This window comes from Miniopterus natalensis, chromosome 14, assembly GCF_054644295.1.
Source record: "Miniopterus natalensis isolate mMinNat1 chromosome 14, mMinNat1.hap1, whole genome shotgun sequence".
Lineage (NCBI taxonomy): Eukaryota > Metazoa > Chordata > Mammalia > Chiroptera > Miniopteridae > Miniopterus > Miniopterus natalensis.
Genome location: NC_142094.1, coordinates 28,219,090 through 28,236,136, shown reverse-complemented (window position 1 = coordinate 28,236,136; position 17,047 = coordinate 28,219,090). Strand labels below are relative to the sequence as shown.

The 17,047-nt window shown below is 38.7% G+C and overlaps 1 protein-coding gene across 1 annotated transcript in view; it reads right to left on the bottom strand.

Annotated features, from left to right (window-relative positions):
* Positions 1-5,770: 5,770 nt before the first annotated feature.
* TMEM26 (transmembrane protein 26) overlaps positions 5,771-17,047 on the bottom strand; it is a 37,666-nt gene continuing 26,389 nt past the window's right edge. Inside the window, exons 5-6 of the mRNA XM_016220806.2 lie at positions 13,529-13,605; positions 5,771-10,245 (exon numbers count right to left, since the gene is read on the bottom strand). Coding sequence (XP_016076292.2) covers positions 9,821-10,245; positions 13,529-13,605 — 502 coding nt within the window. The 3' untranslated portion in view covers positions 5,771-9,820. The remainder of the gene's footprint in view (positions 10,246-13,528; positions 13,606-17,047) is intronic.

Here is a 17,047-nt window from a genome sequence, read left to right as displayed (position 1 = left end):
GTCTATCTATATTTTGGTATAAAATAAAAGATCCTTAAAAGAACAGCCTCCAAAGTATTAATGATGAGCATTGCAAGAAGGTGAACTTTCCTGTGATCTTTACCTTCTTCTTTTTACTGTTCTGTATGTTTGAAATCTTACACTGAACACATGTGACATACAATCAGAGAACGGCACCAAATTATATTCATTATGCAAAACAAGAAATAGGATTCAGCAAATGTGTGAATGAAGAGAGTCAATCAAAATGTTTGAGCCAAAATGATTGGAAGGATGGTGGTTCTATTAACAGAACAGAAATCGAGGGCTCAAGAAGAGGAACTGAATTGGGAGAGGACATATTTCGAATCCAACTGTGAACATGTTGAACTGGAAGTGCGAGGAGAGCACTGGAAATGTGGAAGAGAGGATTAGGGAACATGCTGGTGATACAGACTTAGGGGCCATGGAGGGGAGTGACATTGCCAAGGGAGAGATTAGTCCAAATGAACAAAATAGAACTTGTACATTTAAAGAGTGAAGGAATTAAATAGACCCGTAGATATAGAAGGAACCCATCACCATGGGAGTGGAGGAAGCCACAAGGACAAGGCATTTCACAGCACCGGAGGCAGAATGTCAAGTGGAAAATGGCTGGGAAAGCCTGTGGTATGTTGTAATTAGGTCTATTTCTACGTTCACACAGAAGAGTGGGTAGGCATTATGTTCTCAAGAATAGTTAACATTGGGAAAAGCTTAATAAATGATAATAAATGAATTAAGCAGAATATATATATTATGAATTTAGTTTTGTAAAAGAGTTATAGATGTAAATATGCACAGAAAAATAACGCAATCAACAGTAGTTTTGGAGCAGCTAGCCACTGGGGACACAGAGGAACAAGACAGATACCCTTGACCTCTACATTATAGATAGGATAGACAGTAAATAAATAAACATATAAAGTTAAGATAATGTTGACTAGTGATATATGCTAGGAATAAAATAAAGATTGATGTGATGGAGATTTGGGGGGAATGAGGACCTTGCATTTAAGCTGGAATCCACATGAAAAGAAGAACCCAGCTCTCAGAAAATGGGAGTTGGGGCAGGGGGCTATCCCAGTAAGAAGCACCAGCAAGAACAAAGCCCCAAGACAGAAAGAAGTTTGGTGAATTCTGGGCACAGACAACATTTCAGTGTGTCTGGAGCTGTGTGGTTATTATAAGATATGGCTCATGCCCTCAGACAGATGACAGGCTTGGCAGAGACAGACACATAAACAAATTGTTACATATATTATGATAAATACTGAGACAGAGAAAAGTACAAAGTGCTATGAGTACATAGTAAAGGAGAAGAGTCAGTTCTGGAAGCAGGCAGATGTGGTCTTTGAGCTAAGCCTACTGAAGCTTTTTTGGGGGGGTTTGCCCATGTTGGTGACCACTGAGTGGGAAATATTGCTAGAAGGAAGAATCTTTGTAAGGAGCAGGGGAAGGCATCACTAAACGCAAGAGAAACTGCATAATTCAGCCAGGCCTGAGAAGAAGAGGGGAAATCTGATCCTGCAGTGGTTGCTTTTCCTGCAGACCCTAGTCCAAGGCCACAATAAGTGACAAATCTCATACTGTATATCCGCATTGCCTTACCTAGTTGTCCTCATCAGCATTGCTTCTTCAAAAGAAACCCTAGAAATCAGGGCCCCAGGACTAGAGAATGTCTTTGCTCTCAGAGGATGTCCATGCTCACTCTCCTGAGGTCCCCACAGGGCACAGAACAACCTCCACCTCCCCTAACCATCAACTCTGGATGGGGAACTGGGCCTCCCATGAAAGGTGAGGGGTGACTAGACAAGGAATCAGTAACAGAGGGGTGGCAATGGAGGAAATCACTGAAAAAAGAAATAGCAATGTACACAAACACATAGCAACGCACAGAATAAAGACAAGTTTAGGGGAGCACGAGTAGAGCGTCATGGGCAGCTGTGGGTACGTGTGTGAGCAGTGACGGGAAACAAGGTTGAAAAGTCGGGTTAGGGCCAGCTTGTGAAAGGTGTTAAAGGATTTCCTTGGGACTTCATGCTTGATCTTGTTGGCACCGAGGCATCAAAGTGTTTTAAATAAAAGAGACATAGGATCAACTGTGCATTTTAGAGCAGCTCTGAATGCAGTTGGAAATATTATTATGGGGTATTAAACTAGGAAGTTGGATGACCAGTTGGGAAATGACTGCAGTCACTGAGGCAAGAAAGGATGACACTGAATTGGGAGGGTAGCAGTTGACGTAGAGAGGGGAGCTCCAAGGCTGAAAGAAATTACAAGCAACATAACTGAGCGAGCTTAGGGATTGCTTAGGTAGGAGGGATAAGATAAAAAAGCCAAGGGTCTGTTTTAGCATGGGGGCCTGAGTGGCCGGAGATGCTGCTAATCATTGTGTGGAGCATGGGAACTGGAGTATATTGGGAGTTGGGTGTGTTAAGACATGCATTCTATATATATATTGAGTGTGTGATGCTTGCAGAATATCCAGGAAGGGGGATGCAAATTCAGGCATAGAGTCCAGGAAAGTCTGCAGTTAGATACCAATAAAAACCACCAGTTATAAGTTTGTTGAAACCAAGAGAGCTGATAATATAATTATAGCTTTTGACCCAGCTGTTAGCTGTCACTCAGGTCATATGGGAACCTTTGAATAATAGAGAAGAACATTCTTTGCCAGAAGGTAGAAACAACCCCCAAGATCCCAGAACCAGAGCCATCTGAATTCTCCAGCTATGCACTTGGCAGAAGCTGAACAACAGCATCCACAGAGAAAACATATTTTGTCTTGTAGATCCAATTTTCCTTGCCCAAAATTCTTAGTTTGGATATAAAAACTATATGATATCTGACATATGGTTGGTTTAGGAAGTTTTGTTTTCCTCAATAATTTGATCAGATTTGCATACGATCCATTTGATCACTTACCACAATCGATTGTAAATTTAGTAAATATTTAACAAAAATCTAAAAAGCTTACATACACACAAGTTAGATGGGCCACGAATATGAACTTGGAAACAGATGAACAGATGATTCTTCCTGAAGTTTCCTCTTTCAGGATTCCTTCAGTTCCTTCTCTCTCTTGGGGAAATCAGCTCGAGTGTGTAATTCAATCTGGAATTCTTCTATGGTTTGTTTTGGTGGCTCCATAAAAGTCAGAGAGGGTGAAAGTGTCAGAGCGGTCATTGCAAAGTATCTCCATGGCACTCATCAATACCCAATGATGTGTTTTGGTCAGTTTGATTTTTCTGTGGTCTTAAAGGTCTAGTCATTATTTCATTTCCCTAGGTTTGATGCTTCATAAGGCAAGCAGTGCTTGACATGAGTTAAACCTTTTATTTATGGAAAGTGTCTAAAAATCATCCTTAGTTATAATGGCAAAGTAATTTTCTTTGGTGAAAGTAATGTGTTTTCGCTTTATTGGTAAAATGATATAGTATCTATACATGGCAGTAGGCTCTGTAAGTTGGTGAGGTCTCTTTTTATTAATGTTTTTAAAATTATAAAAGGAATGCGTAGTTAGAAGTTTTAAACTATAAAAAAGCATAAAGGTTAAAAAATAAATAAAAGGAAAAGGGGGGAATGTCCATGGTCATTGGGAACATGGGCGTCATTTCCTGCACTTAATAGCCATCTGTAAAGGCCTGGGTAACATTTATAAAAAGTGACGTGCTAACCTCATGGTTTGTGCTCTTACCTTTAGCTAAAAAAAAAAAAAAATTGGTGATTTTTCCTCATCAGCACTTATGGATCTACTTTATTCCTTTTAAAAGCTAGATGGTAATATGTAGTATAAATGTTCCCCAATTTAATAATAACCCTCCTGGAGCTGCTATAGAAACTACTATTGGTGGATATTCTACTGCTCTGAACAGCCGTATCCACACATTTTCCCATACATTTATCTGCAGAATACATTCTTAGAAGTTGAGTTGCTGGCTCAGATGATAAATGAATTCCTAATTCTGACTGATAGTGCCAAAATGTCTTCCAAAGAAGTTGTAACAATCTGCATCTTCACCAGCGATGAGTAAGAAAGCCGCTTCCCTTGACCCCCTCTAATGCAGCATTCTCAAAGGCTCTTGAATCTTTGCCAAGCCCATGATTCAAAAATGGTATCTTGTGGTTTAGTTTGCATTTGAGAAATGGCATTTCATTGTGGTTTGATTTGCATTTCCTTAACTGTTCCTTTTTCAGTGAATCGTATATATTTTGCCCATTATTCCAGTGGGTGCACTTTATTTTTGTTTTTCTAATCTGTAAGAACTGTTTGCTCATTAAGAAAACTAATGCTTTGTTACATTTATTGCAAAAATACTTACCCAGTTTGTTCAACCTCTGAATTTACTTATGGTATCTTTGTGACGTTAAAAGTCTAATTTTACAATTTGAGATTTATGACTTGTGGTTTCTAGTTTTGTATTTTGCTTAGGAAACATTCCCAACATGGCAAATGTAAAAGCAAGGTTTTCTATGTTTTTTAATTCTAATGTTTAACTACTGATCCATCTGAAAATGTTTTGGACATAAGGACTGAGATAAAGGTCCAGTTTGATACTTTAAAAGCCTTAAACCACTTATAATACTCTATCAGCCCTCATGACTTATTACATATCAAAACCCTAATGTAATTTAGTCTATTTCTTGGCCTTATTCTGTTCTATTTTTCTGCCTGACAGAATCAAATTCCCTTGGTTATTGTAGCTCTGTCATATATTTAAACATACTGAACGCTGTCTCTTACGTTTCTTTTTCTTTTTAGTGTTTTCAAGGTATTCTTTCACACTTATTTTATCATAAAGTGTTTAGAATCAGCTTGGGTAGTAATTGAAAAGTGAAGTCTTATTGATATCATTATAGAGGTTGTTTTAAATTTATACATCAATTTAGGAGAAATGGATACATTTTTAAATACTGCCTTCCTACCGCTCCCCAAAAGAATATATCTTTCCGTTTGCTAAATTATTCACTGAACGGTACTCAAAACCATTTAAAAGTTTTGTTCACATGGATTGTGTACATTTCAGTTTATTTCTATGTATTTTTCAGTTCTGTGTCATGTTTTATGAAAATCTCTCCTTCGAATATGTATTCTGTGTGATGTTTGTCTATATATAGAAAATCCATTGACTTTCTTCAAGATTTAAGATTATTTTTGATAGTTTCTTTGGTTTTTATGTGCTTTTCTTGGTTGTTCAGGACTCAATCTTCTACAAAGAAATGATAAAATTGGCTCCTCCTTTATAATTTCTATACCTCCCATTTCTCTTGTATGAGTGCACAGAAAAGAAAAAAAAATAGTGATGTATTCATGATACCTTTTTCTACTCAGAAATTTTAAGCCTTTACATAGGAAAAGCTGTCAAGCCTTACTTCCATAGCTTCTGAGTTCCATGTCTTGCTTTGAAAGATCTTTCCCACTCCGCAAATGCTAAAGACACATTCCATGTTTTCTTCTAATATTTTATAGTTTTCAGTTTTACATTTAGATCTTTAATCCATCTGGAATTTATTTCTATATATTGCGTGAGATAAAAATCTAACTTTATTTTTTCCAGATGGTTCGCAAAATTTCCCAACATCATTTATAAAATTGGTCAGTCTTTCCTCACTAGTTTGAAATGCCACTTTAGTCATACTCTAAATAGATCAGTGTTGTTTTTTTTTAAGCCAGAGCTTAGAAACTAAATGAAATGAATTACAGTAGAGAACAAAGACAAGACATTCAAGCAAAAAATAGACATTGAGATAAAGTTGTAAACAAACTTTTTAATGTATACATAATAAAATACAAATGTCATTCATAGCAAAATAGTATAAATATGAGTAATTCAGAGAAAATATTCATATAAAATATTCAGAGGCTGGACACCCATAAAATACAAGGCCGTGGCGGTTGATTATTCAAACATTGTTTAGTTACTCCCATCATATGGAACGTTATTCGAAGCCTCAGAGCTATAAACATCCTCCAGCTGCCCAGTTTAACCCCAAATCAGATGTTTCTGAGAGTGGATCAGAATGTCCTCTAAGTGAAAAAGCAAAGTCTGAAATTAGGAAAAGAGTAACAATCTCTTCCAGTAACTCAAGGTTGTTTGGTTTTCACTTACTTCTCTGAGGCTCTGCGATATTTCAGTATCTCACTTTCCTGGCAGTAGAGTAGAGTGAAAGTGGATGGAGACTTGGCCTCTTGCATTTCTTTTTTTTAACAGGAGAGTTGACTGAGAGTCATCGAGATTAAGTGCCAAAGATAATACAGGTCAGAGCTGAGCTCTGAAACCTCTGCGGAAATCCTAAAACATGCAAACTACAATGCAAGCCTTCCCAGGGCTTTGAAAAGTTGCTATTACACTAACAATTAACATTATAATAGTGAATCCTGATATTTCTTGGGCCTGTCTTTCTGGTCTATAAGTACTGAAGTGCAGTTACATGTTAGTGGAACGGCAGCAGAGCCAATTGATACCCTTGTATAATAAGGTTCAATTTGGAAGATTTAAAAGAATGTTATTGCCAACACAGGTTTTTATTTTCATATGTTATCTGTACCAGAGTAACTAAAAATTAACAATATCATCAAAGACAAAGGCAGGTTACTAATCCTGTAATGCCAAGTCAGGTCCCCTGAGACTCATCTAGGGAGGGGAAGGGCCACTCACAAGGTGGTTACAAGGTGAGTTTTTGCACAGCATCATTCAAACATGCACACTGTGTTTTCTCAAAAGTAAACTATGTTTTCAGGGAGGACATCTGATTGAGCTTTAATCAAGCAATCAAAATACAACAATAATAACAAATAAGCCACGTTCTTCCATGGTCGAGGAGTGGCATGTGTCTATAAGGGTGGCACAGAGTTTTGGCCTGGATCACAGTATACAGATGATCTGAGTCACTTATCTTATTGCAAATTAAATAGACACAAGTCCTAGGATGTCAACATATGGGAGGTAACTGTTATCCTAACCACTTTATAGCAAATAGTTTAATGTTTCAAACATTACCATGTTTAGCAACCTACAATAAAAAAGTACAGTAACAATACATTTTCAACTTTTCATGAGGGTCCTAGGGATACAACCTGGACTTACATTTTATTTATAAATAAACTAAATGAATATAGATTTTCTTTCTGCAACAAAAACAGCAAGTTCAAAAGAGTGAGAGAGAGGACTGGCAGGTAGGTGAACAAATGATGCCCTTAGCAGATTTTCCTGGAAAATGTTGCCAGGGTATGTTCCTATTTTTTCACCATTAATTGCTGAGATGGCCCTGGGTGCTATTTGCCTTCTTGGAACCCTAAATGAAGCTAGACTCTGTATTTTCTATTTCCCAGGCCTTCTGAGGAGTGTTAATTACAAAATACTTTACTTAAAAGCTAGAAACTCATTCACAAAGCTAAGCCAAGTCTCAGATTTGAAAGCATTTAAAAATATCCTTGCAACAGCCCGTATTACTTTATACTCATCTATTTTTAGAGGCCCAATGTTTGTTTTGCTGGAAGAAAAAAATTAAAACATGAAAAGTATGCCATGAGCAAATCTGCAGTAATAAGTAGCACATACATGTCGTGGAGGAAAACATTCACCATAAAACAGTCAACATAAAAACAGATTCTGCCGAGGCACTTTTATAAATAGTAGCTATTATTTTGCTTTCAGTTGCGAAGCATTTTAAATAACATACCCTTAAAAGTTGTCAAGTTTCTTCCTTTAGATAGATACGATTTCCTGATCTTTCATAAAATTATTATGTAAAATTATAAATGGGTTCCATTAGCTCCATGTGTAATATTACTATCATATTGTTAAAATTAGAAACACATGGCAGAAAAGAAAGAAATAGAAAATGATATCGGGCACTGGAGAAGCCATTAATTGGAAATTATTAATTTCTCTGTGTAAAAACAGAATTTGCCTATGAAACTTTTCATCAAATGTTTTGAACAGATATCATGTCACACGAATTCATAGATCAAATTGTCCCAATTAACTGTCAATCAGTCACACCCAATTTAAGGTCATACCCTACCTTATTTAAATGTCTGTGAGTTCCTGAGCGTAATAACGTTCCTGAGTGTTCCTGCTTTTAACCCCGAAAGAACGTCTTTGGAACTGTTTGCCTCATATAATTACTGTGAGATAGCCAGGTAAAATTGCACACTATATTTTTAAAAGTAAAATTTGTTTCAAAAGGTCCTGAGTCACCTCCACCTGGAAAGCACAGGGGTGAATAAAAGAAAAGTGTGACTCTGGATCCTGGGAAAGTGAGCTCTTAACGCGGGGAAGAAAGGCGAGCGTCCCTGTTTCCACAATGCTGTGCCATGCGTCTTCTGATCCCTGTCACTCATCCAGGGCCACTGGCCATGCTCAGGCTGGTGCAAGCCTCTGTCACCAATATCCTTCCTGAGACCAAGGCCATCTCCAGTGGTGACAGTGCAGAAGAGCTCCGGCGACAGCTGGCAGACACCGGGAACCCTTAAAGGGCCCGAAACCCCCTTGCTCACTGCTTCAGCACTTCCTCGCATCGACCCCCAGAATGCGACTTGGCCGGGCAGAAAACGGCGAAGTGCACTTAACGGAAACGCTGACAAATACCGCAAATCACGTTCCGAGTGGAAACTGTGACTTCGCCAGCGTTACCGGTATTTCCTGCCTTGCCACCGGTGGATGTGGAGCTGAAATGGCTTGCTGTGAATTTTGCAGCGCCCAAGCCAAAAGCCATAAAACTTCTGTAAGAGCATATGTGCCATGACAGAAGTCCACATCAGCCCAGAAAAATGATTTTCCCGGGAAGGCCTGTGCAGCAGTGAAGAGGGCTCTCAATGCGATGGAAGCGCCGCAGAGATTTGCGCTGTCTCTAGCCCCCAGTGAGGTAATTTTAAAGGCACATTTCCCTTTATTCTGCATTCACTGAATGTACTTTTTTTTTTTTTTTTAAATGTCAGAGGGACATTGCAGAAGAGATCAGATGAGATAGTCTGACAATGGAGCCAAAGTTCAAAGCTTCTCTGTTTTCAGGTAACAGCCCGGATGGTTTGTCTGCACTAAATCTCTCTCCCGGGAATGTCATTGTAACCCTGTCCATAGCTTGTCAAACAGTTCAAGACAAACAAATCACTTAGTTGTTGAACAACTGTAACATCTGATACCATCACACAGAAGTTGTAACAATAGCCACTAATCAAAGTTCTTTCCATCCATCCAGTTTAAAAAAAAGTCTCAGCTTTGGTTTGATAACCTAAAAGTAAAAGGCCTTTCAAAGTGAAAGGCAACAAGCATGTATTTGAGATCAATAAAAACAGGTATTCAGAATGCGCTGACTCAGGCAGAGACCCAAAGGGTGCTCTGATTAGGAGACAAAGGCAAAGGGCATTTACGAGAAAGGAAAGGGGAACAACTACATAAATAAAAGGAAGGCATTTCTATTGGGGCAGATAACATAATATAGTGACGCTAATTCTAAACAATGTTGTTGATTTTTGCTCAGGTACCATCAGTCGGTCGTCACAATACCTACTTTGTTATCCTGGCAAACTACTTCCTTGGGACACCTGGTTGCTTTAGGCCCAGTCCAAAGGCTGTTCTGCCGTTTTAACGTCCCGAAGTGTGAGGCATAAGACATGCGAGGCAGTTTCCCCGGCTCCATTTAAAGTGGCTCCATTTATATTATTTTGACAGGTTTAAGGCCACTTTTTTGTTGTTCTTTTGGAAATTATTATATGCAAGAGAGGGGGAAATTCTGTTTGTAAGAAGAACTGGAAAGTTAAATATTTCAGTTGCACGCGGCTGTCAATAAATAACTACGGGGTGGGGTGAGAGTCATCCGAGGTGCCTGGTGAGGTTCGCAAAGGTATAGCCAAGCCCTCCTTAGAGCCACTCTCCCAGTCCCCAGCTGAGACCTCACTCTCAGCAGGCTCAGCTGGGCCACCGCGCTCTCCTTTCGGGACCTCTGGCTGCCTTCGCAAGGAGGCACGGACGCCCAGCGCCAGGACAGCCAGGCGGTACAGGTGTAATATCACCACAAGGAAATTCTTCACAGCAAAGAACACCAGCATCTGGTTGATAACCTTGAAATAGGTCATCAGTACGAGACGCACAAGGAGGAAGGGACCGTCTTGTATGAAGACACTGATTCCAATGTTCCACAGGTCGGCGCTGTACTGGCAGAAAAACAGTCTGGGGAACCCCCTCGCTGTCACAGGCATGGGGCACACGAAATGCTGTACTGAAAATACAAGACAGGCCGATTAATGCATTTCTCTGAAATGTCAAAAAGTAAGACAGAAGGAAATGGGAACAAGTTTTCAACAGTGCGTGCTCTGCTAGCTCATGGTTGGGAGGGATTCTCGAATTTTATTCTGTCGGGACAGGTGAAACATCCTTGGTCATTTTATATTCAAAGATGATGTGTTATAGTCCCAATAAAACACACCAATGAAAGGCAGGCCTCTAGTTTATACCAATGGAAAAAATTTCAGATCACCTGCTAGCCCTCTCACCGGGAAAAGCACACTAGCCAGGGTGGAGAGAATGAGGAACAGGGGAAACTGTCCCTGGGGTCAGCCTCGCGGGAGGCAGCGCAGCAGGCGCTCTGGGCCTCAGGTCAGGGGCCTGCTGCTTCCACCTGGCTTCCTCCTTTTCTAGCAAGAAGATGCTGAGCAAGTTACTTAACATGCCTGGATCTGTTTCCTTTTTTGAAAAATGGGATAACAATACCTGTGAGGAGAGGGAGCCCTATTCACGGATGCTTCTTGTTTCCATTGGAACAATACACCTGGCTCCTTTCGCTTTTCTCACTTTCTCTCTCCCTTGGGATACTGAAAGACTTACCTGACTGCCACGTCTAGAGATGGGACAGAGCATATACATGACCCAGATCCTTCTGGACCCTCTCTTTGAGATCTACCTATTTACCAGTTGACTCACTTGATCTTATGTGTACATTGTGTTGTGAAAATTCAAGCACTTATATTCAAATTCAAACCTAACTTGTGGTCAACATATTTTTCTTACGGTGGTGGAAAAAAACACAAATAAATGCCATTATTATTCCATTTTGTCTAATTCCTTACGATTTTGTTTCACAGTTTACAAGAAAACTGGATATAATTACTGATTTTCCAGTTGAACAAGAGGAGGTCTAATCAACAAATGAACCTTTTTGTCTTAATTTCTAAAACGTGAATTTAATTCAGGGTCAAGGGCAGAAAATAATCCTTTAATAATGAAGAAGGCTTCCATTTGGAGTTTTCAAACAAAGAATGCCTTGTCTGCTAAAGCCTGCAAATATTATGAAGCTGCTTTGATATGAACATAATGCACTGTTTGCTGGAAATACAATAGTAATTTAGTCAGAAGTAACATTTGGTCTTTGTTTTTCAAACAGCTGCATAACATTATCACCCCCTGAAAGTTTACACAATTTCTTTCTTAAATAAAAATTTTCTTAGCAAGGCTATAAACCACAAGATATGGGAGGGTGAGGACCAGCGGAATGAATGACAAAAGAAAAAATAACCTAAGATCACTCATAGCCTTTCCAAAGAAGTCAGGGTCTGGAAAAGGCTCCCAGGCTCCCATGGGGCCTCCTAAGAGTATTGTTTCCCATGTAGAGTGATAGTGCCTAATATTCAGTGAGAAGACACCATCCGATCAGTGGGTACAGGACACCTTCTAGGGCACATTATGACAAAACCTCTGTGTGTGTGTGTGTGTGTGTGTGTGTGTGGTATTGGTATACATTTATTTGTAATTATTAACTAGTAAATAAGTTTCTGGTATTTCTAAAAAGCTACAGCCACTGCATCTATTCTGGTGACAATTTTGTTTCAGAAAAGTAGATGCTAAGGTCTAAAATGGCCTCTGAAACCTCCAGGCCTATCAAAGTGAGTCAAAAATTAGAGGCAGAAAATTTTATTTATTTTTATTTTTTATTTTTATTTAATTGAATTTGCAGGGGGTGTGACATTGGCTAATAAAATTATATAGGTTTCGGGTATACAATTCTATAACACATCACCTGTAAATTGTATTGTGTTCTCCACCCCAAGTCAAGCCTCCTTCCATCCCCATTTACCCCCTTTACCCTCTTCTCCCTTCCCCACCCCCTCTCCCTCTGGCAGTCACCATACTGTTATCTGTGCCTAGGAATTGTTTTCTTCGTTTAATCCCTTCACCTTTTCTCCCCAGCCCCCCAACCTCCTCCCCGCTGACAGCTGTCAGTCTGTTCTCTGTATCTGAGTCTGTTTCTATTTTGTCAGTTTATTTTGTTCATCAGATTCCATATATAAGTGAGATCGTATGGTACTTGTCTTTCTCTGACTGGTCTATTTCACTTAGTAGAATGCTCTCCAGGTCCATCCATGCTGTCACAAAAGGTAAGATTTCCTTCTTTTTTACGGCTGAGTAGTACTCCATGGTGTAAATGCCCCACAGCTTTTTTATCCACTGATCTACTGATCGGCAGTTGGGTGCTTCCAAATCTTGGCTACTGTTACTTCTAATCTGAGGCCATCAGGTAGGGTGCCGTAAAAAAAGAAGTCAGACTTAAGGAAAATGTAATTATTAAATCCTAGAATTTTTTCAAAGTAAAGTGGCATCCAGGGGAATTCCCAAATTGAGATTTTAGGGTCCTAGGAATTATGGGAAAACTCCAGATCAATGCTTTCCTAAAACCTTTGTGATGGTAAAAACGTTCTGTGTCTGCGTCTAATACAATAGGCACGTGTGGCAATCGAGCACCTGAAATGTGGCTGATGTGACTGAGGAACTGCATGTTTAATTTTATTTAATTTTAATGAATTTCAATTTTTAAGTAGCCACATGCGACTAGTGGATACCATATTAGACAATGTAGCTCTTGATGATCACTGGTATGAAGTACCTTGAAAACAATTTACTTCTTGCAAAGTCTTAGGGGTTTATGTCTTTATTAAAAGAAGACCAATGGGATTTCTAGAGCCACCACTGAGGAAAATTTTAATTTTGCATATGGCCCTGAAACTGCTCTTACTCTCTGTGATGTTCCAGTGGATAGGTCTGACAGAGGCATGAAAATAACCGCTTAAAATACCAAGAGGTAATATTTATATTCCAGCAACTGCGCAAAGCACTTTATGAACTATATTTTATTGAGTCATCACAAGAACCCTCAACCCTACCTACTATGATTTTCATTTCCATTTCATGGAGGAAGAACTGACACACAGACGTGTTAACTAATTTACAGGAGCTTTTACAAATCTTAAATGATGGAACCACTCTGTGAAGTGAATGTAAAGCTGTGCCCTCATCCACTCAACTTTCTCAGACTCACCATGTACCAGAGTAAATTTGCAGATGGCTTTCCTAAGTTTTAATCTGCTTTTCATCTAAACAGAACTGGAACTAACATTGAACTATCAAAAGACAAATATGATCTTTCTCTCAAATGCCTCCTTAGCTTTATTATAATTTATAATCAAAAGTTGTCGTTTTCTGTTTCTTTGAAAAAACATTAAGACACTTACCTGCTAGGTCAAGTGGAAACTGCAGCATGCTCCAGGTCCATATACAAAGGATGGCATAGACTAGGGAAGGGTTATTCCTAGAAAGCAGACAAAATTTTAAATTAGCAATAAAAATATGATCCCATGAAGAAAAGAGAACTCTCTTCTCTTTCCTCTCATATTTGAGTCTACCCCAATTTATCTTATTATATGTTATGTCTTATTATATAAGAAAGATATATATTTACGTCTTTTTTAAAAAATATATTTTTATTGAAATTTAGAGAAAGAGGAAGGGAGAGGGATAGAGAGATAGAAACATCAATAAGAAACTGCCTCCTGCATGCCCCCTACTGGGGATCAAACCTGCAACCCAGGCATGTGCCCCAATCAGGAATTGAACCGGTGACCTCTTGTTTCCTGGGCCGACATTCAATTACTGAGCCACAGTGGTGATATAAGAAATCCATGAGAAATCCATGCATAATTATAATGGAATAATGATAAAACAGGGGGTGGGTGGGAAACAACAAAAAATCAGAGAAGCTGAGTTCAACCAACCACATGTGCCAACGTCTATGTGAATTATGGCAAAGACTCTTGCTCCCATATTGCTGTCTTTAGTTTTGCAAAAGCATGCCAACATTAAAGGAGAGAAATACTAGGAAAAATGTTAGGCATTGACCTGGAAATTCAGAGGGCTGATTTCAAGAAATTTCAAGGAGAAAAAGGGAAAATTCTTCTAAGATCCCAAGATTCTAACTTGAAAATACATCTCAAAAGGGCTCAATTAAATACAATTAAATACAATTAAAAGCTCAACCTGTAAAAGAAAGCTATGGTTGAAAAACAAGTGGGAACACAAATCCAGTCATCGAAGATTTATGCCAGATTTTAAGATGTAAGTCAAGGAACGTGACTGTTTTATTCACCTCTGTATCCCTGGTGCCTAGAACAGTGCCTGGCCAATAACAGACACTCACCAAGTATCTGTGGAAGGAATTGTTGAATGTACAAAAGAAGGACCCATACTTGGCAAATATACAAATATCCTAGACCTAGAAGAACGGTCATGAAGACTAAACTCATAAAGTACAGAGGTTACAAAAGTACAAAACATATTTCAAAAATATCAAAGTCACTTTTTTTTTTAGCAAAAATACAAATGAAGTCATCAATTTCAGGTTAGTGGGTGTAATAACAGATTTTGCTGCCAACTCCCCTGTCAAGAGGGATTTTCAGATTGGAGAGAGATAGAAAAGCATTAGGGAAGAGTAATTGAAACCAAACTGCATGAGGTGATTGTAAGGAATATCTTTAAACGCTTCAAGTATTGAGGGGCCCAAAAATTAGATCTCAAAACTCTGAGAGAGTTTGTAAATGAGATTTCTAAGCCTGCATTCTCCGTCTTGGCAGTTAATGGTGGAGACAAGGTTGGTGATGGGGGGGGGGGGGAATGAAGTCCTAATTTTCAAAATGAAACAGAAGTATATCTTAAACTACGAAAGGCACATTTACTATTAATCCCTAGTTAGATTATATGTGACTACTTAAAAGATGTCTGAGAGCCCTCACGGACAAGAGTAATTACTAGGAATCAGCCCAGGTTCCCTGAAAACAATTGCACTCAACTATGATTATTTTCTCTCTCTCCCTCTTTTAAATAGCAGTAGGATTACCAGGCAGGTAATGATATATAAATTAATAATAGACATTGGGATTTTTAACAAAGCTTATGAAAAAGCCTCTCATAGTGTTTTGTTCACAAGGTTAAGAATGTTCTGGGTGTGAGTACACTGAGGTGGATTCCTAACTGTGGCAATGACTCCCCAAAGGGAGCTCTCTAATGGGCTGCTGCAGGCTCTGCCTTTGATCCTGCTCCACTTCGTATTTCATCAGTGACTTGGTTGCCGGCATTGATGGGAGGCTTCTCACATGCACATATGACATGGAGGCTGGATGGGAAACCCAAACCCCAGAAGACACAATCAGGATCCCAAAAGATTTTGACAGGCTGTAACTGGATGATCTAGAATAGGATAGAAGAGGTAGAATTTCATAGCAACAGTTATAAAAAGACTCAAAGATATTTCCTTACTATTACCTAATTATGAGTCTACGGTGCTACATGATTTATGATTTTCCAAAATCAAATGCAATCATAAGTCACTTCACAGGAAGTATAAAGTCTAGCATTTCAGGTGGAAATGCCTACGGAGCACAGCCTATAATGTTTCCCTCTTTGCAATGTCAGTGTCTATCTATATAGTAGACCTTCAACAAGTGCCTGAATTTTTAAATAATTTTACTTCGAGTGTCTGAACCATGTTCAGGCAGTTTTCTAAGTGTTTAACTCTATGGTCACACTTCATCCTCATACCAACTCTACATCGTACGTACCCTTATTATCCTTACTTGACCAGTGGGGAAACTGAGGCATAGAGAATTGAAGAAAAGACATAGAGACTTGTTCAACATCATGTGGTTATAAAGTGTTGGGAGCAGAAATTGAAACTAAATAGCTGATGTCAGCACCCACCCTTTTAATCATTTTTCTATACTATTTCCCTGAAAGAAAGGGAAAGTTTCAGCCCTGCTCAATTCTACAGTGTTCAGAATATATCTGAAATACTATGTGTTGTGCTTTGTTTTAGGAGGAACATTTTAAAAGTTTTTTGGTTCAAAGGAGAGACAGTAGTGTGGTAAGAGAACTCAGAGCCGTGTTATATGAGGAGCAGTTCAAGGAACTGAAGACTAGAGAAGGTTCCTTTAAAACTTTATTTCATACATTTAAAAGGTTATCGTGTGGAAAAGGAATTAAACTTATTTCTTGTGACTTCAGGGAGCCAATTCAGGTTCAAAGGATTTTAGTTGCACCTATAAGAATCCAAATTTCATCACAATAGAGGAAAATCCTTTCTAATAATATTAACTTAAAATAGAATAACCTGCCCCTGGGGTAGTATCTTCTCTATTAGTGAAAAATTTCAAAGAAAGGCTGGACAAAAACTTATTGAGAAAATTTTGGAGAGGGTTTTACAATAGATGTAAAATAGATTTTTCAATAGGTGGTCACTTTTGAAGTTTCTTCTCATCTGAAACTTCAATAATTCTACCCAAAACTCGCGTACGATTTGTCTTCAAGGCCGCAGAAAGTGGTGGTAAAGCACAAGCTTTGGCACTAGGTTGCTCAAGTTCAAATGCTAGCTCCAATCCTCACCAGAGAGATCTGGGCCTCCAGTCCCAGCCTGATCATTAGCTAGCTACACGGATTTGAACAGATAATTTAATATCTATCTACTTTAGTATACCCATCTTCAATAACAGTAATAGCTATTGTATTTCATATGGTAATTTTATTAAGTATGTTGTTTAAATACATTAAACATATGAAGCTCTTAGAAAGGCACTCCGTACAGACTATGGCAGATCACTGCAAGTTAGTTACTACTTTTATTTCCATTTGTGCTTGAGACTTTCTCAACATCTCTTGCCTGTCACTGTTCAGCGTAAAAAATTATGGTAATTATAGTATCTCCC